Source organism: Ornithorhynchus anatinus, chromosome 8, assembly GCF_004115215.2.
Source record: "Ornithorhynchus anatinus isolate Pmale09 chromosome 8, mOrnAna1.pri.v4, whole genome shotgun sequence".
NCBI classification, from domain to species: Eukaryota; Metazoa; Chordata; class Mammalia; order Monotremata; family Ornithorhynchidae; genus Ornithorhynchus; species Ornithorhynchus anatinus.
In genome coordinates this window covers 70,467,554-70,490,346 of record NC_041735.1, presented here as the reverse complement: position 1 = coordinate 70,490,346, position 22,793 = coordinate 70,467,554, and the positions used below count along the sequence as shown (strand labels likewise).

Sequence of the window (22,793 nt, the reverse complement as noted above, 5' to 3'; positions counted from 1 at the left end):
AATCCCAGCTTTTAGTGTATTGTAGGTACTTAATAAATGCCATATTGTTATTAGAACGGAGTACTGCTAGCACAAATCAGGGGTTGAATTCTACTTCACAGTATGTAAATATCAAGGTTCAAATTTAAAGTATAGCTGCTTAAATTTAAGAGTCAATAAAAATGGTATTTGTTAAGCGCTTTCTATGCGCAAAGCACTGTTCTAAGCGCTGGGGGGATACAAGGTGATGAGGTTGTCCCACGTGGGGCTCACAGTCTTAATCCCCATTTTACAGATGAGGGAACTGAGGCACAGAGAAGTTAAGTGACTTGCCCACGGTCACATAGCTGACAAGTCGTGGAGCCGGGATTAGAACCCACAACCTCTGACTCCCAAGCCCAGGCTCTTTCCACTGAGCCACGCTGCTTCTCCAATGTCACCTCTGGAAGGGCCAGAGGTTTTGAGGTGAGGGGAAGAGGCCAAAGCAGGGGAGTGTCTGCTGGGGCTGGGGCTGCGGCCGGGCCATCAGCAGGGCAGGGCCCTGGCCAACCTTGACTGGAAAGTGAGATCACTGGTGGCCACAAGAGACTCAGCCGCCTTCAAGACAGAGCCCGAATCCATCGATGGTCTTTACTGAGCGCTTACTGTGTGCGGAACACTGGACCGAGCCCTTGGGAGACTACAACCCCAAAGAGTTGGTTGACACGATCCCCGCTCTCAAGGAGTTTACAGACTAATAATAATAATAATGGTGGTATTTGTTAAGTTCTTACTATGTGCAAAGCACTGTTCTACGCTCTGGGGGTATACACGGTGATCAGGTTGTCCCACGTGGGGCTCCCAGTTTTAATCCCCATTTTACAGATGAGGTAACTGAGGCACAGAGAAGTTAAGTGACTTGCCCATAGTCACACAGCTGGCAAGCGGTGGAACCGGGATTAGAACCCGTGACCTCTGGCTCCCAAGCCCGGGTTCTTGCCACTGAGCCACGCTGCTTCTCTAAGCCTGAAGAGAAGACCAAGACAGGATGAAGGGAAAAAGAAGAGGAAAGAAAGCTCTATTTGAACACATTTTACCTGGGAAAACCCCTGTGTCTCCTAAAGGACAACAGTGAAAGGTACTTTGGAGAAAGGAAGGTCCAGGGGTCACGGTGGGACTAGGTAGGAGGGAGGCTGGGGTTGCTGCGGAGGGAAGGGCCGTGGACTAGCGGTCTAGTGGCCAGAGCCCGAGGTTGGGAGGCAGGAGACCCAGGTTCCAGCCAGTCCCACTCAGCCACTTGGCCTGCTGGGTGACCTTGGGCCAGTCACTTAACCTCTCTGGGCCTCGGCTTCCTTCCCCGTAAAATGAGGATAAGATATCTCTCGGACCGTGAGCCCCGGGAAGGAGAGGGAGTTTCCGATCTGGTAATCCATTATCTTCCCCCAGGGCTGAGCACGGAGTAAGCACTTTATAAATAGCCCGATTTTTATCATCGTTGTTATTCGCTGTTGGAAATTTCTCCTTGGTTTGTCTTGGTTTTCTAAGCAAGGTTGAGACAGCTAAAACATCACTTTATTAGTTAGGCGAGCTGCCATGGCAAATATCCACAGCACGGGCTGTCTCTGGGTTTTACAACAGTGCATTTGAAGCACAGAAAAAAACAGAACAGGGGTGTGGGAGAGAGTCCCAAAGGCCCAAAGAAAACCGGCAGGAGTCATTTTAGGCTTAGGGCTACAAGGACATAAGCTATCTGTGGGTAGGGATCGAGTCTACCAGATCTGTTGTAGTGTACTTTCCCAAATGCTTAGTGCAGTGCTCCACACCCAGTTAATAATAATAATAATAATAATGCTGGTATTTGTTAAGCGCTTACTATGTGCCGAGCACTGTTCTAAGCACTGGGGGAGATACAGGGTAATCAGGTTGTCCCACGTGAGGCTCACAGTTAATCCCCATTTTACAGATGAGGGAACGGAGGCACAGAGAAGTTAAGTGACTTGCCCACAGTCACACAGTTGACAAGTGGCAGAGCCGGGAGTCGAACTCATGACCTCTGACTCCGAAGCCCAGGCTCTTTTCCACTGAGCCATGCTGCAAATACCACCGACTGATGGGCTGACGGCCTAAGAGAACAAAGAAACCGAAATCCCTCCGTGATGACGAGAGAGGCCTACGGGGGCCGTTTCCCGGAAGCGGGGGCTCTCTTACTGAGGTTTTCGGAGCAGATCCAGATGGTGAAGTACTGCTGGGTTTCCGGCGAGAGGCGCACGCCCTCCATGATCTGCTGGACTGTGGTATTGCCTCCGTGCCTCAGCTCCACCGAGCGGTACGACCCATCCATCCGGTAGATCCGCACCTTCTCGTACTGTGCCAGACCAAAAAAGACACTGTATCATGGGCCCGGCCTGGTCCTCGCGCAGAGCTCGTGGGGGATGCCCGTGGGGCTGTTGCCACACGCATCCTCGGAGGGCACGTGACAGAAAAAACAAGGGGGGCCTGACCCTAAACAAACCAAACCCAGATACAATCACCATGGGCCTGGTAAGAGTAAGGTAATGACCAGAGGGAGGGGAAAGAGTGGGGTCGACTGAGAAAGGAGGCCCCAAGCTGTGGAGTGTGGGAAAAGAAGGGGTGGAGGAGGATGGGGTGGGAGGGGCGCCATTCCTGGACTTTGGGGTGTCCCTGGCACAGTTCTGGGAGGTGGGAATGGGATAAGCCAGTGCAGGATGGCAGAGCTAGCTGGCCAAGGGCAGGTGTGCTGAAGCAGAGTGGATGTGGGGGGTTGACGAGGAGAGGAACTCTATTATACTGTATTTTCCCAAGCACTTAGTAGAGCGCTCCGCACACAGTAAGCACTCGATAAATACCATCGATTGACTGAGGAGAGAGTGGGCCGACCAGTGGAATCGTGAAAGTAGCAGGTGGAGGGTTGGGAGCCCCTGAGATGAGGACACGCCCACTCTGGGGCCCAGGGAGGAAAACTCTTCTAGCCACAGCGGGCTGTCAGAGTGGGAGAGGGCGGTCAAGAGATGGAGGGGATAAGCATTCCTCGAGGGAAACCACCCGAGTCGAGGCCGGTGGCTCGGGGAGTGGGAGCGGGGGAAACGACAGAGGGCCCCAGGCTTTGTACCCTTTGGGGAGGGTGAGAGGGGTGCCAGCCACTGCCAGGGGGATGGAGAAGCAAGCTGGGGAGGATCTGTCAGAGGGTACTGCCTTAGCCCAGGGGAGGTAAGGCCCAAACAAGCAATTCCAACACTGGGTAGAAAAATGGCAGCCACCCAACGATGGTATTTATTGAGTGCTTATTGTGTGCACAGCACCGTACTAAGCACTACTGCCCTAAGTCACCGGGACCAGAACCATTTAGTCTATGATCTTGCCACTAAACAGAGGGGCATCCCTCTCCCGCTCTCCACCATGGCCACCCGTCATCGAGGGAGTGAACTGCCCTTGAAATGTAACTTAGTCTAGAAGAGTAGCTCTCCTATATGGGAAGCGTTCTATATTGGTTCCCTCAAAATAGAGGTCTACGGGACCGTTTACCAGAGGAAATATCATCCAGGGCAATAATGCCTTCCCTAGGTCCCAGCTGCTGACCAACGCACCACAGATGGAAAAATAGGTGATAAAACTCCCAATGAGTAGAGTACCACGATCATGTAGGAAATTGGAAGGGCACGTCAATATTGAAAGGTTTTGAAGGACTCTCCCCCTGCTTGTCAAAGGACACGGCTCTACAGTTTCACGGCATCTTTGGGTTTCCGGGTTCAAAGCTGGCACACGTGAACCTCGCACTCATGCTGTAGCCTGCCAGTGCCCAGCCAACGGGCAACAGACTAAAAGACCCAGTGGCCCCGGCTCTCTTCACCTCCCCCTCCCTTGATTCGAAGTTCTGGCCTGAGCGTCAGGACTTTTTAAATGGAATGGAAAGACCCCAGCTCCTACGGGTTTATTGAGGGATTCCTTTAACAGCTTTGCCGTCTCTTCCCATTCGTTCTGCTTGCTCTCTTCACAGATGTTTAACGGAGATCTTCCTTGCTGGTCGCTAATGTGCTGCAAACATGAACAGAAGCATCGAGTTGTCCCGGCTGGCAGAGTGGTCATTTCCCCCTCGGATTTCGGGAGAATCGGCAATCTCCGGCAGAGGGACTCTGACGGCGTGCTGGGAGGGGATGGTGCTCTTTCCCGCCCTGGCCGGGGAATCCAGCCCAGGGAGCCCGGGCTCTCTGGCTCCCTTCCCACAGCTTCTCCGTAAGCTGCACTTCCTGCTCTTTGCTTGGAATCTAGGTTTCCAGAAAGCACAGACACACCTGGTTCCCCGGCCAGAGCTTGGATCAAGGGGGCTGCCAGGGGCAGGCACTGAGCAGACCCGGCTGGGTCCAGACTCCGGCTGCTTTTCTGACTCCAGACTCCTGCCTCAGCGGCCCCTATCCACCGTAGGGACTTCTGGGTGGAGCCACCCAGCTGCCCCCCGAGCTTTCCCGCTACGCAGGTTCCTCACGCCATGGAGCCTGAGGAGCCATCAGAGGGGCAGGCATCAGATGACCTCACTGGGACACTCAGGGGAGAGGACGCGAAGCCGGGCTTCCCCTCTGGGGTGCCACAGGTGTGGCAAAACCAGGTTGGTGCCTTTCCTACTCCCAACGTGGAACTCCAGCCTACCCTCCTCTTGGCTACCTAAACCATCCGCAGGCCACCAGCTCTCCTCTCCTGCTGTCACCTATGGCAGACCAGTCACCCCCAACAGCCGCCTGGACCGAATCCCGGACCTCTGGGTGCTGCCCCCGGGGCTAAGTGATCCAATTCTCCTCTCGTCGGAGGCCGCTCGGCTCGGGTCTCCTTCCCCTCCCTGACCCACCACAGTCCCGCCCATGCAGCTGGGACATCTTGGAAGCTGACTGCCATCACCGTCAGGTCAACGGCTTTACAATTCCCCAGCTCCCGGGGCATCTGAAGGGCTACAGTACGGTCCATGCTTTACTTCAAGAAGAACACTTACTCGGTCAATTTCTGGGTGTTGTAGCAGGATCTGCACTATTTCAGCATGCCCTCCTCCGGCAGCAAAATGAAGAGGAGAACTCAGCTGTCCGTTGAGGAGGTTTGGATTACACTTCCCTTTATCCAACAGCATTCGAGTGGCTTCCACTTTCCCATACCTATGGAAAAGGAAGGGCCGAGTGGGGAAAAGAGATACAAAAATAATCTATAGTTAATCTTGTCTCCAAATCCCAAATAGTAATAAAAACAAAATACTATTTGTTAAGCACTTACTATGTGCCAAGCACTGTACTAAGTGCTGGGGTGTGCATACAAGATAATCAAGTTCCAGTCTACGGAGAAGGGATAACAGGTAGTGAGTCCCCATTTTGCTGATGAGAGAACTGACTCCCACAGAAGTCAAATGACTTCCCCAAGGTCACACAGCAGGAAGTGACAGAGAGGGATTAGAACTCGGGTCCTCTGTTTCCCAGGCCCATGCTCTTTCCACTAGGCCACACTGCTTCTCCTTTAGGCAATATCCTAAAGATTTCTACGATTTTCTAGGCACTGTGTCATGAGGCTCAGGCCCAGAGTGGAATTCTGGCTCCTCAACCTCCCCAGGATCCCTCCCCGCCCATCTACGTGACCCCAGACTTTTGCACCGGGCTCTCTCCGGGAGTAGCTGGGGGAGTGGGGGAGGTGTCTGCCTACTTCTCAATCCCACCAACTGCATTTGCCGGGCCTTTCTTGGCAGATGAGGCCGGCCTGGGGACGATAATTCGGACATGGTTCCCGGCTCCTAAAAGGGCTTCTGGCCCCGGTGGTATGCAGGACAGGGCGATGAGGGGAGGACACGCGAGGAAAGATGAGGATGATAAAACAAACTCGGTAAATTCACCAAACTGTGACAACTGTGGCCGTTACTGCTTGCTCTAGGAGCAGCCTCCGGGCTTTTCGCCGCTCCGGCAGGGCCGGTTCTGGCTCCTTGAGCCCCAAGCTGGGATCGCCGTGGCCCGGGTCCTCCGGCTCCAAGCTGGGATCACCGTGGCCGGGCTCCTCCCGCTCCGAGCCAGGGCCACCGCTCTCCTCCCCTGAACTGCCCAGCCCTGCTCAACCTCACTAGTGGAGGTCACTGAATCCAAATCTCAGATTTGGTTCCAATTCGACCCTGAGCTCTGCCAGCTCTGGGAAGTCGAGAAGCCAATGGCTGAAGAAGGAGCGGCCTCTCGGGCTCGGGGACTATAATATGGGAAGAGCTCTCTGCCTGCAGGTGCCACGGCTCTCAAGTCCTTCCCAGATCCCCGAGGGCTGAGCACTCCCAGCGGACCTCTCACTCCAACGGACAGATTAAGGGCCAGACGATATCCCCCAGAGCCCCTAGGGCTCGTGAAGAAAACAAAAATTTAAGCCGGGCCACTGGTCGCCATCCTGGCCTAAGAAGCCACAGCCAGCTCTGGCCTCTGTAGCAGGTGCTGTTGCCGGGCCCCAGGCTTCCCCTGCCCCAACCTCCCGGCCCCAGGCCCAGGGGAGCCGTGGCGAGTGCAGTCTGCTGGCTCCTGGGGCGAGTGACTACAATAGAAGAATTGAGTCTAGCAGGTGCTCGAGTCCAAAGCCTCAGAGCCTTCTTGGAGGTGGCTGGGAGGGACAAAGTGGTCTAGTGGATAGTGCACAGGCCTGGGCATCAGGAGGCCCAGGTTCTAATCCTGCTCTGCCACTGGCCGACTTGCTGTGTGACTTTAGGCAAGTCTTAACCTCTCTGGGCCTCAATTTCCTCCTGCTCTCCCTCTCTCTTAGATTGAGCTCCGTCTGGGACAGGGATGGGATCCGACCTGATCATCTATACCTACCCCATCTTGTAGAATACTACTTCGGTTCAAAAGAGGCATCTCTGATTGACTCGTATCACTTGTGTCTACCCCAGTGCTCAGAAAAGTGCTCAACACAGAGTAGTGCTTAATCAATACCATAAAAGGGTACTTAATAAATACCACAATTATTATTATAATTCAAAGGCACCCAAACAAAACCTCAAGGAGCTGGAGAGTATTTTGGAGGATGAGGGGGAAACAAAAGAACGAGAAAACAGAGGCACAAAGTTCTAGGAGGGAAAAAGATGATCTCTTTCTGTGTCTTCTTTGAGAGTAGAAGCTGGAAATAAGGTTTAGGATCCTCTAACCCAAAGTCTCCCTCGTAACCCGGTAGATCAAACATCCGAGACTCTACTTACCTCGAGAACGGCTGCCAAAGCTCGAGAGCGTTTTTAGTATAAAACTTATAAAAAAGAGAAAAACCTCATCGCCTTTGATAGATTTACAACTTGTTCTGAATACTGATGGCTTTAACTTGCCCTTTACACGGTTGTGTCCAAATTCCAGCTTTGGGATTATCCATCGCGACTGTTAATGTCAGCCAAAGCACTGAACACAGTCATGGGTTCTAATCCCGGCTCCGCCACTTGTCAACTGTGTGACTTTGGGCAAGTCACTTAACTTCTCTGAGCCTCAGTTACCTCATCTGTAAAATGGGGATTAAGACTGTGAGCCCCACATGGGACAACCCGATCACCTTGTATCCCCCTCGGCACTTAGAACAGTGATTAGCACATAGTAAGCGCTTAACAAATACCAAAATTTATTTATTTTTGGATCTGTACCCTTTAAGCATCTGCTATGCATCCCACCCTCAGTCCCACAGCCCTTATGTACATATCCATAATTTATTTAGATTAATGTCTGTCTCTCCCTGTAGACTGTAAGCTCACGGAGGCAGGGAACATAGCTACCAACTGGGTTGAACTGTACTTTCCCAAGCTCAACAAAACAACCATTATTATCACCGTTATCAATAAAGACACACGGCCGACATGGGACTAGCCAGCACCTCTCCCTTTCCACTCCACCACCTCTTTTTCTCCTCACCTCCCCTGCTCTCGGCCAGCTCGGTTTGCTAGGTTTCCCTTCCTTTTGTCTCCTCTCTCAACCTGGCAGTTTTCAACCCCTGAGGCTGCCTTTCACCTCTCCCGGTCCCCCCTCCCACTGCCCTCTCTCTTCTCCACTCCCCCAACGTCTGACAGCCCGGCTGGCTCAGTCCTTGGTCTCTCTGCCCCGTGGACGGCACCACTTGCCCCTCGGCCGAATGGAGCGGCTCTGGACCAGCTCCCCAAGAACTCGGAACAGCGGGAACGGCCTCGAGAAAAGCCACCTACCAGCACGCGTAGTGGATCGGCGCCCAGTGGTCACTGTCTAGCTGGTTGACTGAAAAGTTGTCATCGAGCAGTCGGCTCAGCAGTTCCGAATCCCCTTCGCAGGCGCTGCGGTGGAGGGGGAAGTCGTCCACCCACTGGCGCTCCCTGGGGAGGACGAGAAATACGGCGGAGGTGAAGACGTGATGCAAAACAGATCCTTGAGCCCACAGAGACACCCGCCCCCAGGATGTCGACCTCAGCCCCGGCTGCTTCCTACAAGTCTACGCGTGGCCCCTTCCCTCGCTCGCTGCCCTAAGAAGCCACCGAGAGTTCTATGTTCTAGCGTCGCTGCAGTTGGGGAAAAGGTAGAGGCCAGTGCTCTAAAAGCCAAACGGTACTTGTCTTCCATGACGCTGCTCATACTGCGCCGCCATTTTTCCTGCTTGGGAATCTGGATCTTGGAGTAGTCTGGAGCGCCAAGCCCAAAGTACGGGTTGATCACCACCTTGTCCACCTGAACAGAAAAGAGGTCCCAAAGTCTAGACACTCTGCTCAAAAGGCCCAAACAGATCAATGTTGCCATAGTAACGGAATCTATCGGATGCGCCTCTGGGTGTAAAAGCACGTCGGGGGAGAAGGACAAGAAAATATTGACCCACGGGGGGAAAAAAAAAGAAATCGAAGCTTTGATTTGCCAGTCACCTTGGAGATGTCTGTTTCCACTTTAGAGGCTCGCTGAAGGCCCACCTGGCTCTTACCCTGTTGGTGTACTGGAGGTCGGAGCCAAACAGGGGGTTGTAGATACACGTGTCTGCGGTTTCCAGGGCCACCATCTTGCTCTTTATTTCGAGTGCCGTATAGCCCATGTGCAGCGCGCTGTCCGTCGGCCCGGGATCGGTGGCGTACGCCGGGTTGGTGACGTTACTTTTAATCCTCTCCAAGGGAGAGGGCCGGAATAAGGCTGGGATGAAATGGGACTGGGCATGTCGCTCGTCTAACCACCTGCAAGACAGAACGCGCAAGCCACGCGGGCCGGCTGGCTCACGGGGATAGGTGAGTGAATCCCCTTACCCTACTTTAGAAGGCCATCTTCTTCGGGGAAAAAGCATGGCCTATTGGATAGAGCATGGGCTTGGCAGTCAGAAAGCCCTGGGTTGTAATCCCGGCATTGCCACCTGTCTGCTACGTGACCTAGGACATACCACTTCACTTCTCTGTGCCTCAGTGACCTCATCTGAAAAATGGGAATTAAGACTGTTGGCCCCATGTGGGTCAGGGACTGTTTTCAAGCTAATTAGCTTGTATCTACTCCAGGGCTTAGAACAGCGCCTGCCAAATAGTAAGTGCTTAAAAAACACCATGATTATTATTACTGTAACACGAGCAAAGCGCCTCCACGGCAACTCAATTCCCGTGACAGGGGGTGTTTGACACGATGTAATGGACAATTCCAGATCAGCTGCGGCCCTCGGGATTCTTAAAGCTCCCTGAAAATCTTCCCCTTTTTCACGTCACGACCACCCAGAGAGTTACATAATTACAAATAACACCTTCCTTTCAAAAAGCACCGAGGGCTTTCCAGACGTCACCTCACGAATCCACCCAACCGCCCGGGGTTTCAGGTGGGTGGGCCCTCTCGTTTAGCCATGGGAAAACCAAGGCAGCCTGAACTACGAGAGGGGGCCCGTGACAGATGTGGTCACGGAGCCCGAGGGCTCTGACTCCTGGGACGGTGCCATGCCACCTACTGAGAAGCAGTGTGGCCTAGTGGAAAGGACACGGGCCTGGGAGCCATAGGACCTGGGTTCTAATCCCAGCGCAGCCACTCGTCTGCTGTATGACCTGGGGCAAATCACTTCATTCCTCTGTGCCTCGGTTACCTCATCAGTAAAATGAGAATTAAGACTGTGAGCCTTATGGGGGACAGGGACTGTGTCCAACCTTATTATCTTGAACCTACCCCAACACTTAGTCCAGTACCTGACACATAGTAAGCACTTGACAAATACCATTAAAAAAAAACCAAGCCAAAAAAATAACCTAAGGCAAATCAAGCAAATAAGGTGTTGGAGGTTTTCCAATTTACAGTCTCTGGATGGACGGGCCACTACCCTCACAGCCTCCCACCTCTCGGGCCGTTCTTCCTGCAAAGACTCCTTGTTTCAGCTATTTTCCAGGTTTCAGACTGAGCTAAGGCCCAGTCTCTTACATCGGTTATAGCATCTCTTACTTGTCCAAGGCGATGAGCATCCTGGCTGTGAGGGTAGCAAAGTGAGAACTGGATTCACTACACACTCTCATGATGTCCTGGAAGCAGTAGAAAACTGGGCATCCTGGACTGTAGGCATATTTCGTGTTATCTGAAAAGCAGAAGGGAAACGCCGCTGTCAGACGCTGGAAGAGTCTAACGGACTCTGTGTCCAAATTGACGCCGCACACGTGTGGAAACCGTGATGCCTAGGTCACTGATAATAATGGTCTAAGTAAGTATGATGCGTTCAGACTGTTTGAGAACTAGCAGAATTGATTTCTGTCAGAACAACAAGGAGCCTGAGGATGGTACAGTTCAGCATTGCTTCTTTTTTTTTTGCCGTTAAATAGTCCAGTTGTTCTAAATCTTCTGCTTTTACCATTGATTTGACCACTGATTTCCCCCATACGCCAATGCCCCAGACCGGAGCCAGCCGTGTGCCAGGGAATCACTGCCCAAAAGTCTCCCCAGGGCACGAGACCGTCCTTCGCAGACTGTCAGAGTTACTTAGTCAATGCCCCTGACTTGATGGGTTACTCTCCCTCTGGAGTCGCCTGGTCTCGCCACCTGGCCTTTCCCTACAATCCTGAGCCGAGTGGAGACGAAGCCCTTCCTTTTCCCAGTAGAGCCAGTGAATGGCCAAAATCCGGCCTGCGGATTGGCTCGGCCCCAACTTCTAGATTTCCTCCTTCTTTACTGATCTACCCACTCCAGTCACCCCTCCCCAGCCCACCCTGGACACTTCTCCACAGCGAAACTTCTCCCTGGCTTAAAACTTCCTTCTCCTTCAAAAAAAGCCAGGCCCCCGCTCTCCTCAACTTCAAAGCTCTCCTATAATCCTCCTTCTGGAAGCCTTCCTGGATTAATCTTCTCCTCAGGTCGAAACCTCCCTTCTGCCCCCTCCATCCCCACTTACAGACTCCCGGTGGCCATGGCGTCACGTCCTTAGCACCTGATGGACTCTACTTATTCGGTTGCTAATTTATTCACCAATCCATCTCTCCATCTTCCATTTCCTTGCCTCCCCCGTTCGATCGGTGAATCAAGGGTCTGAGCTGCCCCTGGGTGGACCATGCTGGCAAACGTAATGCCAATGTTGGGCCCCTCGATCGAAGGCCTCCTCCTGGGTCTCTTCCGGGATCTGCTCTGCCTTCCCCATCACCCGCCTGTGAAGCCTCTTCTGCCTTGGCCCCAGCTTTTCCACTAAAGATCCAGGCTGTTCCAGGACACCTCTTGAGGCTAGAGGGGTGAGACCTGTTCGATAGGCCGTGGGGATCTTCTCCACGGAGGGGGAAAAGGGGAGGAGACACATTGACACCCCTCTCTCACAAAACACACATACACTTCACACTGAGAGAGCCCAATTCTCAGACCTGCTCACCCCACGATTCTGAGAAGCCCTGAGAATTTCCAGTCAGGACAGAGAAGACTTCAAATGGCGGCTCTCTGCCGACAGTCCTCTTCTCCCTTCAAATCCCCGCCCCTCGCCACGGTGAGCCACCTCCAACCAGCCGGAGGGTGGTCCCAACCTAGACCCCCGGGCAGGGACGCTACTGCTAAAAAATGGATGGGAAGGCTGGGAGACAGATTTCAAAGAGTACCTTTGACGACTGACGGGACGATGAAAAGTGACGCTTCCCGGCCTGCCTTCTCTCCATCGAGAGGAAACTTCTTCATTAACACCACTCGTTTCCCTACAAGAGAAGTCATCGATCGCCGATGGTATTTACTGAGCACCGTACTAAGTGCTAGGGGCAGTACAATACAGCAGAATCGGCAGACACGTTCCCTGCCCACAACGAGCTTACAGTCTAGAGGAAAGAGCCATCAGGATAGAAATCCTACGAGGGATACAAGTCAAACATAAAATGGGAAACAAGAAAATGCAGAATTTGCCTGAACTTTCTCCCCTCTAGAGCTGGGAAGCTCACTTATTTCCTGTCACAAACTGCTACTTCCTAAGGGAAAGTGAAAGTTCAATTAACACTGGTCATGAGCGTCACGATGAAGAGTGGTATAACCCTGTGGCCTAGTTGAAAGAGCCTGGGACTGGGAATGGGGAGACCTGGGTTCTAGTCTCAGCTCTACCACTGCCTGTTGTGTGACCTTGGACACTGGACTCTGGGCTGCAGTTTCCTCATGGGTAAAATGGAGATCAAATCCCTGTTCCCTCTGATAATCTTGAATCTATCTCAGAGCTTAGTAAAATATTCGGCACTCAATAACCACTTTATAAATTCCCTAATTACTTCAGATAAAAGTGTATAGCACTCTGTATCCAGGGTTGTGCACAAACACTGCCCACCTCCTATAATTCAGCTGGGCACCCCCTGAGGGAAAATAAGGTGTGAACTACAGCCTCCTTTAAATAGTGCTTCACAAAATTATCTTCCCAAAAAAGCATCGCAAGGACGCAAATCCATGTTTCTCTGAGGCCCTGAGGAGAGTCACTCATCTTCATTCCCTGAGTTCCCGCTGTTCTGCTTTCTGGAACCTGGAGGGGTCAGACCTTGGGCAAAATTGCTGCAGGGAGCCAAGCACAGCCCAGAGACTGCCCAGAGGCTATTCTAGCTCTCCTTTTGAGAGGAAAGGTTAGGACAGCGTTAATGATAGTAGCATGTGTTGAGCGCCGACTTGGCACAGCGCACTGCACTAAGCCCTTCGGAAGGACAAAACAAAGAAGTGCCATTTCCTGCTCTCAAGGAGCTTCCAGTCTAATGGGGGAGACGGACATCGAAATATTCACCAAAAAAGTCATCCAGTTCCGGCAACCCGGCAAAAGGAACAGAGTGGCTTCCTTACCTCGGATCCCTTGATTGCCTGGGGAAATGGGCTTGGTGCTTTCGATCACGTAATCCAAAATTCCCTGGGACAGCTCACTGCCCCCTTGGACCGCGGCCTCCAGCAAAACCTTTTTCCTCTTTTTTTTCTGCCCCTCAATGGGAACCTCCAGCAATAAAATCTTGAAAGCAAAACAGGAAAAAGAAAGGTATGTAAAAAGAAACAAACCCCTCCTGGCAAATGAAGACCGACAAAGGCAAACCAGGGCTGACTGGCCAAAATATGCTGCTCTTCTACTCCGGAGGGTGACTCGGGCCCCTGAGGCGGGGGGGGTGATGGGACTTTGGAAAAAAACAGAAAAAAAAACCCAATACATTGGAGAGGGAGGGAGGGCAACTTTATGAACATTAGATGCTTTGAATATCAGAGGCACTATTAGCTGATCTCTTCTGAATCAGCTGAACAGATATTATCACCTAAAACCAAAGGAAGGGAAAATATGTTCACGGGAAGAACTGGATTTGTGTCAATAGCATGGTGGACAAAAACAAAGCAAAAACGTTTCTTTAGACTGGTCATTTTGTGGTAATTTTCTTGGTTTCGATGTAGATATTTTGGAGATGGTGATGTAACAAGCATCATGCACCTGGTGAGGCAAAAGGTGATTTAGAGAGTCAGCAAAACCACTTATTCTGTTTTGGGGTGCTTTTTGGATAATACAATCCATCGAAGGCATTTCTCAAGCGGAGTGCTTACTGTGCGCACAGCACAGTTACAAAACAGTCGAGAGAGTCCAATTTAACAGAACTGGTCGACACATTCACTGTCCACGATGAGCTGACACAGTGCCAAAGAAGAAAAACCGATTTGGAATAGAAGGGCCCCGAAAAACTGCTTTTCCATCAGTTGACGTCAGCTGCCCTAGGTGACAGGAAATGCAGAAATAAAACCCAAAAGGACAATTTCAAAAACTCTGTGTGAGCCATTCCTCACAACCTCCACTCCCGGAACTGCTGCCGCTGACTAGTTGGGATTTCAGCACCTGCACCTCCCCACAGCCCAGCCCGGGTGAGGTTGGCACGAGGCCGGCCGGGCCCCACGGCTCCGTGTTCTAGGAAGCAAACCATGGCGGGACGGACCGGAACTGCTCAGCCCTGAACTGGGAGTGGCCGGGGAGGAGTGGCAGGGGTGGGGTCGCCCAGTGGCCTCACCACACTCACGACCCGGCAAAAACCCACCCCCAAACTTCCAGCCAGTTTGGGATTGGTGCTGGCTAGGGACGGGGGAGGGTGCGCAGGAGGAGGTGGGTCTGGAGTGGGCCAGGCACTGGGTTCTCTTGGACTCCTGACCTCCAGCAGGGGCAATGGTGCCCTGTGTCATCTTAGGGGTACAGCAAAGAGGTCACGAGGCCGGTGGGCGTCAGGAAGAGGAGGAGAAAGCTGGCGGTCGGCTCTGAACCATCAGACTGGGTGAGCCTGAGGTTCTCGACGCCGTAGCTCGCAGTTCCACCGGAGCAAAAACCGTACAATTTAAAGGATGATTTTCTTACTTCATAAGACTTCGCTCGATATTCCCGAGAATTGAGACTGGCAGCATTCTTTGGGCGAATCACAGCGACGTACGCATCTTCTAGGTTGGCTGGATTACCCATAGTTGACTTTCTTCTGTTTGGAAACAACTCTTAGGAGGGTAAAAACAAATAGGAAATCATAATTAACATGCAGCTGGAAAGGAAAACTTCCAACAACCTAGTCACTCATTGGCTCATTAACAACATTTTTGAATCCTTATTTTTTGTCTACAAAATTCATTCAATGGTATTTATTGAGCGTTTACTATACTCAGCGCTTGGAAGAGTACAATTCAACAATAAACAGACACATTCCCTACCCGCAATGAGCTTACAGTCTAGAGGATCTTCCCAGAAGGCCTGGGTGGTGGCTACCTAATTTTGGAGACAATTTTGGAGCACGGCATTGGAAAGAGCACAGGCCTGGAAGTCAGGGTTCTGAACATGGCTCCACCTCTGGCCTGCTGGAAACTGTGAGCAAGTCATTCAACGTCTCTGTGCTTATGTCCTCATCTGTAAAAGGGGGATTAAATTCCTGTGCTCCCTTCCCTTTAGATTGAGACGGTGTCCGATCCGCAGCTGTGTTGGTGAGTGGCACATAATAAGCAATTATTATTATCAATTAGTATTATTGTACTGAGTGCTTGCTTTGTACACAGCACTGTACTAAGTCCTTGGGAAAGTACAATACGATAGAGTTGGTCGACGTGATCCCTGCCCACAAGGAACGTCCAGTCTACACTTTGTTTCTCTGTGCCTCGGTTACTTCATCAGTAAAACGATGATTGAGACTGCGGGCCCCTCGTGGGACAGGGACTGGGTCTAACCTGATTTGCTTGCATCCACCCCAGTGCTGAGTACAGTGCCTAGTGTATAGTAAGCCCTTAACAAATATCACAATTATTATTATAGTTATAATTACAGGGGGAAACAGACATTAAAATAGATTACGGATAGAGGACAGAGTAGAGTACAAGAATTTTGATGTAAGTCTCGAGGGGCTAGGGTGAGTATTAACACAGTCTCAGCCTCCCAATCCCTCCCAAAGGCTTTCCCGGTCAAGGAAGATGTACTGCCCTAGCACGCCAGGCAGCCGAGAATGAGAGTTTGCCTGATTCCTTCTCCGCACTGAAATAGCAAAGGGTCCCGATTTGTTTCTAGCATCCATGGACCCATTGGTTCTGAACTAGCTGTGATGCGCACAGTGAACTTGTAGGTAACCTAAGAGTTCATCTTTCTCACCTTCTCCTTACCCACCTGGTCACATCTTTTTCGGTTCTCTGGGCCCACCCGGAACGCTCCACCTCAGCTGTCTAGGCCCCTTGCCGAAGTCCCATCTCCCCGCTCTGCTCATTTCACGGAGCCGCTATGGCTTCAGGCCAGCCCTGCTCAGTTGTGGGCTCTTTCTCCCTCACGTTTCCTCCTATCTACCGCTCCTCTCTTACCTCCCACTGCCAGTGCCGGCAAACGGAGACAGAATATTTCACAACCGCTCTTAGAGAGGAACAGTCCGACACTTCAGAATGTTTCTTGATACGTGACTACAATTTTTCTTTGCTAGATTCAGTCTCATTTGTTTGGGCAATGTCTGTTGAAATCCTCTTCAAAGTGCCCATCTCTGTTATTTACAGTCTAGACTGTGATCTGTTTTTTTCTTTTTATGGTATTTGCTAAGCTCTTACTATACACCAGGCACTGTACTAAGCGCCGGGGTAGATACAAGCTAATTGGGTTGGACACAGTCCCTGCTCCGCATGGGGCTTAAAGGTTTTAACCCCCATTTCATAGATGAGGTAACGGAGGCACAGAGAAGTGAGGTGACTCGTTCAAGGTCACATCGGCAGACAAGTGGGGAGCTGGGATTAGCACCTAGGTCCTTCTGACTCTCAGGCCTGTGCTCTAACCACTAAGCCACGCTGTCTCTTCCGTCTTCCTTGCCACCAGGGAGGAGCTTTACATTAGCTAATGGCAGAAAGACTTCCTGCTGTCCCTCCTGCCCTGGAAACATTGGCCGCATCCAGAAAAGGAGACTTTCACTTCCAGAGGACAGGCCGCAGAAAAAAGAGGCCAACAGAGGAAGAGTCATTTCGCCCAGTCAGGTAGTTGGTGGTTAACAGAAGAGAAGATCAGGCCCTCCAAAGACCTTCCCTTCCCCATCCTTGGAATTTACACTGTTTTTCTGAAACTCACAGAATATGACAAGGAGAAGGGGAGTTCTGCCCGGGCACAGAATGCGTTTGAGGAACTTCTTCTTAAAACGGCAGCTTTCCTCTCATTTTAAATTCCTAGCTCAGTGACTTCCTTCTCGCCAGTCAATCCTTCTGCGAGAAGCGGCACAGCCTAGAGGAAAGAGCCCAGGCGTGAGAGTCGGAGGAACTGAGTTCTAATCCCAGGTCCGCCGTTTGCCTGACATTGTCTTTGGGCCAGTCGCTTCTTTTCTCTGGGCTTCAGTTTCCTCACCTGTACAGTGGGGATTCAATTTCTGTTCTCCCGCCTATTGAGACGACTCTGAGGCCCTGTGGGACAGGGACCGTGTGTGACTGATTAACTCGTACCTACCCCAGCACTTAATCCAATGCTTGACACGTACTAAGCACTTAACAAATGCCACAGTGGATTATCATCATGATTACTGTTGTATCCGTCCAACCCCAAGTCGTTTGGATGGAAGGGTTGTAGTGGGTTCTCCTTGCAGCTCCTGCCTTACCCGCTCTTAGGGTTCCTGGAGGATGAGACCCGTCCTGAGGCTGAATCTTTCACCGACGTTTCGCTGCCTTGAAAAGAGAAGAGAGAAAAATGGCTCGTGACATGAATTCAGTGCCACTGTCTGTGATCCTAATGTATGGAGTTTTACCTCACTGACAAAAGTAGCGCATCAGGCTCCACCCAGGCTCCTTTGGGGAAGACAAAGTCAAAGTCACTTCACTTCTCCGTGCCTCATCTGTAAAATGGGGATAAAGAGTGTGAGCCCCATGTGGGAAAGAGACTGTGTCTAACCTGATTAATCTGTATCTACCCCAGTGCTTAGAACACAGCTTGACACATAGTAAGAGCTTAACAAGTACCGTAATAATAATAATAATAATAATAATAATATAATTATTATTATTAACATTGTTATTATAGCCCTGCCCTGGGGTGCCGAGGAGCTTGCAGGAGTACAGCCAAGGGAAGGTCCCTGCCCTGAGAAGAACAGGGGAGACACGGAGATGGTTGGCCCAGAGACCCAAATGTAGATCAGTGGAACTCAGGTCGGGGTGTGACCGGGGGGTGAGTTGGAGTCCACGCCTGCCTCCCACGCCCTGCCTACAAAGGCCCTTGATATCCATCTTTACCAACACTCTCTCCCTGAGGCCAGCTCTTCCCTCTTTCAATTAACTCAGGCTACAGCATGTTTTTCACTTGCCCCATTTCTCTCGCCCATAGACGGTGTTTCATTCATTCATTCACTCAATCATATTTACCGAGTGCTTACCATGTGCAGAGCACTGTTCTAAGCGCTTGGGAGAGTACAATACAACAATAAACCAACGCAGTCCCTGCCCACAACAAGCTTACAGTCTGGAGCGGGCAGGGGGAGAGACATCAATTACAAATAAATAAATTACAGATATGGACATAAGTGCTGAGGGGCTGAGAAAAAAAAAAGGGAGCAAGCCAGGGCGACGAAGTTTTAGAATCAGGGATCCTGCCATTCCCGGGTTTTTAAGAGAAGCAGCGTGGTCTAGTGGATAGAACATGGGCCTGGAAGTCAGAAGGTCATGGGTTCTAATCCCAGCTCTGCCACCTGTCTGCAGCGTGACCTTGGGCAAATCATTTCAATTCTCTGTGCCTCAGTTGCCTCGTCCGGAAAATGGGGATTGAAACCGTGAGCCCCATGTGGGACAGGACCGTGTCCAACACAATTTGCTTGAAACCACCCCAGCGCTGAGTACAGTGCCTGGCACACAGTAAGCATTTAACAAATACCACAATTATGACTATTGTTATGACCTTCTTGTCAGGACCACCACAGGCACACTGAGTTACTGGATGGCCGCTCTCAGCTCTTCCCCTCTATTCAATCCTGTAAAATTGCAGGGACCCCAGGAAACCCAAAGTAAAGCCGAGGCTGAGGCCGGGGAGAGCGGCGCCATCGGGCCGTGTGCGACGCCACACCCACACGAGCCACCATTTCTTCCCCTCTAAATCTTCTTGTGCCAATCTGTGGATCGGGTCATATTCATTCAAGAGAATTTATTGAGCGCTTACTATGTGCAGAGCACTATACTAAGCGCTTAGCACTGTACTAATATCAGAAAAGCCTTGAATTGTGGGAAGAAAGTGCTCTAATTCTTCCACTGTGTTATAACCAAGTGAAGAAGCAATTCAATTCAATCGTATTTATTGAGCGCTTCCTGCATGCACAGCACTGTAGTACGCACTCGGGAGAGTACAATATAACAATAAGCAGACACATTCTCTGCCCACAATGAGCTTACAATCTAGAGGGGGAGACAGACATTAATGTACATAAATAAATTACAGATATATACGTATCTATATATAAAAGCAGAAACATGTGCCTAGATAGTCTGGTGGCCTACATACTTTAAGGTCCATCTCTCCATTATTGACATGGAAGTCTGCCAATCCATGCACATGTATGTGACTGAAAATGCCTCCGCAAGTCCCAAACATGATGCAAGGGCTCACAAGCACATAATCAGTGGTACTTATTGAGCACTTACTGTGTGCAGAGCACTGGACCAAGCGATTGGGAGAGTTCAACACACCCACACAGGCGCGTGCACGCGCACACACCCCCAATTCCCTGTTCTGCTGAGAGTCTGGGGCTATTTCTCCTTTGGCTGCTTTGTTTTATGGACACTCTCGAAGCTACTGCTCAAAAAGGAGCCCTTCTCTCTAGATTCCTGTGAGCCCTAATGGAAAGAGCCCGGTCCTCGGAGTCAGAGGAACTGGGTTCCAATTCTGGCTCTGCTCTTTGCCTGCTGTGTTATCTCGGGCAAGTCACTTCGGTTCTCTGGGTCTCGGTTTCCTCATCCGTAAAATACGGATTCGATACCTGTCCTCCCATTTAAACCGTGAGCCCTGGATAGGTCAGGGATTGGGCACAACCTGATTAGGTTGTATCTACCGCATCTCACTCGGAGCCACATCTGCCAGGCAATAATATATCTTTTAATTTCCTTCACTTCTTAAAAATGGAACAAATATGTTTAAGAGCCTAAGGCCGGAAGAGCATTTCAACTGTTGGGTCAGCAATTAATTATTTCTGAAAATTTTTGTAGTTTTGGTTTAGTTTTTAACCTGCTGTAAATCTCGGAAAAACTCTACTTCAGTTCCATTTAGTCTCAGCTTTATAGTCCAGCCTGTACTGTTTTCATTCTTTCATCAAACCTGTCTTTTACATTCTGGAGTTTTCTTCTTTTATCCAGATAAGCAGTATAAGTGTTCAAGAAAGACATGATGAGGCATTCAAAGGAACGGGGAAACTGGAGTTTAAGAAGGATTATATCCTAGTAGTGCACCTTCATTCATTCAATCGCACTCAAAAGAATACACCATCAGCTTTAAATCAGAACTCACAGCTGACGTTTCAGCAGCGTGAGGTTACTGTATTCCTTTAGCATCCTTCTGCGCTAGAGTACAGTAACAGGTATTTTTAAAGAACTAAGATTTCATGAGAGTTTTGGAATATGACGGCGAGGTGTACGATGGTGCTGGGAGGAAATTACGACAGGATAGAAGGAAGACTAGGAAGATCAAAGTGACAGCTGGTTTATTTATGTAAAGCCAAGTGGTGCTAGCAAAGGGATGTGGAGAAGAGCGGGAAGTGACGAGGGAGGTTCGAGATGACTGTAGTGATATCTTAATGAATCACACGGGAGGTGAGAAAGGATATCGGTGACAGGTCAGACTAAAGGGATTAATAAATAAATCAGAGGTTTAGGAGGAAAAAGGAGAAGGAAAAATGGGGACGGATTCCCCCTTTTCCTTTTAATTCCCACCTAGTCCCCAAGACCTCCCTTTTTTTTAAAGGCATTTGTTAATAACGGTACTTGTTAAGTGCTCACTACATGCCAGGCACTGTACTACGCATCGAGGGCAGATACAAGCTAATCAGGTTGGAGATCGTCCACGTTCCACATGGGGCTCACAGACTTAGTCCCCATTTTACGGACGAGGGACCTGAGGCCCAGAGAAGTGAAGTGACTTGCCCGAGGCCACCCAGGGGACGGGCGGCGGAGCTGGAATTGGAACCCAGGTCCTTCGGACTCCCAGGTCCGTGCTCTTTCCACTAGGGCACACGGCTTCTCACCTCCTCCGCCTCTGCCGCCCAACAGGCTCCTCCATTCCCCTTGGAGTCGCTGCTTAGCGTTAAGTGGCAAAGTTCATTTTGTAAACTAGCCACAGCAGTGGTGTGCACAACAGCATCAGTGTAGACACGGCGACACAATGTGGGGAGGTCCAGGACCCGAGCTCTGCAAGAGAGGGAGAAGGAGGTCTTGGAAATGCTCTGAACGGAAGATAGAATAAGCTTCTCACGGGCAGGGGACGTGGTCTGACAACTCGTTTGAACTGTGACTCCCCAAGCTCTTCGTACAGTTCTCTGCACAAAGAAGCGCTCAATTAATACCACTGACTGATTGACACAGTAGTGGATGATCAGCGAGGTGCTAGTTGGGGGGCGGGTACGGAGGAAAACACAAATTCAGATCTCTAGAAGGCTGTGCCGGGGTTCGGTCATTCAGAACCCAGAATTCAGGCGGGGAAAGTGCCAGTGCTGGAGCAGAGCAACTGCCCATATGGTTGGACGGCGTCCCTGACAGGAGCAATGGGGTGTTGAGACAGCGGCCCCCCTGGACCTGACGCCTAGGGACACCCCGAATTTTGACCCGTGAATTTACCCAACTACTGATATTCGCCGCCTCCCCAACTTCCTGTGGGAACGCGCTCCAGATTTCTCTCACCCAGTCTGTGGAACGGGTCTCGGTTCGGTTATTTTGCGGCAGCAGGCTATCTGGGACAGAAAGCGAGATGAGTAATGCGGCGGAGAGACACAAAACTTTTACACAGAACCCGCAGTATTGCTCAGGGGTTGGCGGTGGGGAGAGATCCGCTATGTTTGCTTCCCTGTGGGCAGGGATGGGGTCAATTCATCTTTCTGTACTTCCCCAAGCGCTCAGTACGGCACATCACTGTCCTGAGAGGAAGATGACCACGACTATCACTAACAATGCACCACCAATACTTCAATAGTATTTATTGAGCGCTTACTATGTGCAGAGCACTGTACTAAGTGCTTGGAGTGTACAATTCGGCAACAGATAGAGACGATCCCTGCCCAATGATGGGCTCACAGTCTAAACGGGGTAGACAATATTGCTGTGCCACCGCAGCCCGGCCTTCCTGCAAGCTCCCTCTAGACTGTAAACAGGGCCCGCGTTTGCAGGCTGTGTGTAGTGTGCTTTCCTAAGCGCTCAGTACAGTGCTCTGCACACATAAGCGCTCGATAAGGATGACTGACTGGACTGCTCGTTGTAGGCAGGGAATGTATCTGTTTATTGTTATACTGTACTCTTGCAAGCACTTAGTACGGTGCTCTGAACACAGTAAGTGCTCAATAAATACGACTGATTAGACTGTCAGCTTCTTGTGGGCTAGGAAAGTATCTGTTTATTGTCCTTATGTTCTCTCGCAAGCGCCTAGTACAGTGCTCTGCACACCGTAAGCGCTCAATAAATATGACTGAATAAATACCAACTCTGCTGTATTGTGCTCTCCCAAGCTCTTAGTACAGTGCTGTGCATGGAGTAAACGCTCAATAGCCTCGATTGATTGATTGTGAGCTCGCTGTGGGCAGGAAGGTGTCTGTTTGTGGTTAATAATCATAATTATGGTATTTGTTAAGGGGTTTCTCTGTGTCAGGCACTGTTCTAAGCGCTGGGGTAGATAAGGTAATTAGGTTGGATGCAGTAGAGAAGCGGCGTGGCTCAGTGGAAAGGGCACGGGCTTTGGAGTCAGAGGTCATGGGTTCGAATCTCAGCTCTGCCACTTGTCAGCTG

The 22,793-nt window shown here is 50.8% G+C and overlaps 1 protein-coding gene across 7 annotated transcripts in view; it reads right to left on the bottom strand.

The window, feature by feature from the left end:
• The window catches only part of KRIT1 (KRIT1 ankyrin repeat containing), a 34,881-nt gene that overhangs the window by 9,150 nt on the left and 2,938 nt on the right, over positions 1-22,793 (bottom strand). Inside the window, exons 2-15 of one of the 7 annotated variants that reach the window (XM_029070469.2) lie at positions 21,699-21,744; positions 21,047-21,209; positions 17,579-17,665; positions 17,432-17,498; positions 14,704-14,834; positions 13,176-13,335; positions 11,975-12,067; positions 10,353-10,482; positions 8,881-9,124; positions 8,521-8,636; positions 8,144-8,287; positions 4,958-5,114; positions 3,904-4,011; positions 2,167-2,323 (exon numbers count right to left, since the gene is read on the bottom strand). In XM_029070469.2, the coding sequence (XP_028926302.1) occupies positions 2,167-2,323; positions 3,904-4,011; positions 4,958-5,114; positions 8,144-8,287; positions 8,521-8,636; positions 8,881-9,124; positions 10,353-10,482; positions 11,975-12,067; positions 13,176-13,335; positions 14,704-14,805 (1,411 nt within the window). In that variant the 5' untranslated portion in view covers positions 14,806-14,834; positions 17,432-17,498; positions 17,579-17,665; positions 21,047-21,209; positions 21,699-21,744. Of the gene's footprint in view, positions 1-2,166; positions 2,324-3,903; positions 4,012-4,957; positions 5,115-8,143; positions 8,288-8,520; positions 8,637-8,880; positions 9,125-10,352; positions 10,483-11,974; positions 12,068-13,175; positions 13,336-14,703; positions 14,835-16,914; positions 17,014-17,283; positions 17,387-17,431; positions 17,499-17,578; positions 17,666-21,046; positions 21,210-21,635; positions 21,749-22,793 lie in introns of those variants that run through there. The other 6 variants (XM_029070470.1, XM_029070468.1, XM_039912844.1 and 3 more) reach the window with 6 other exon arrangements.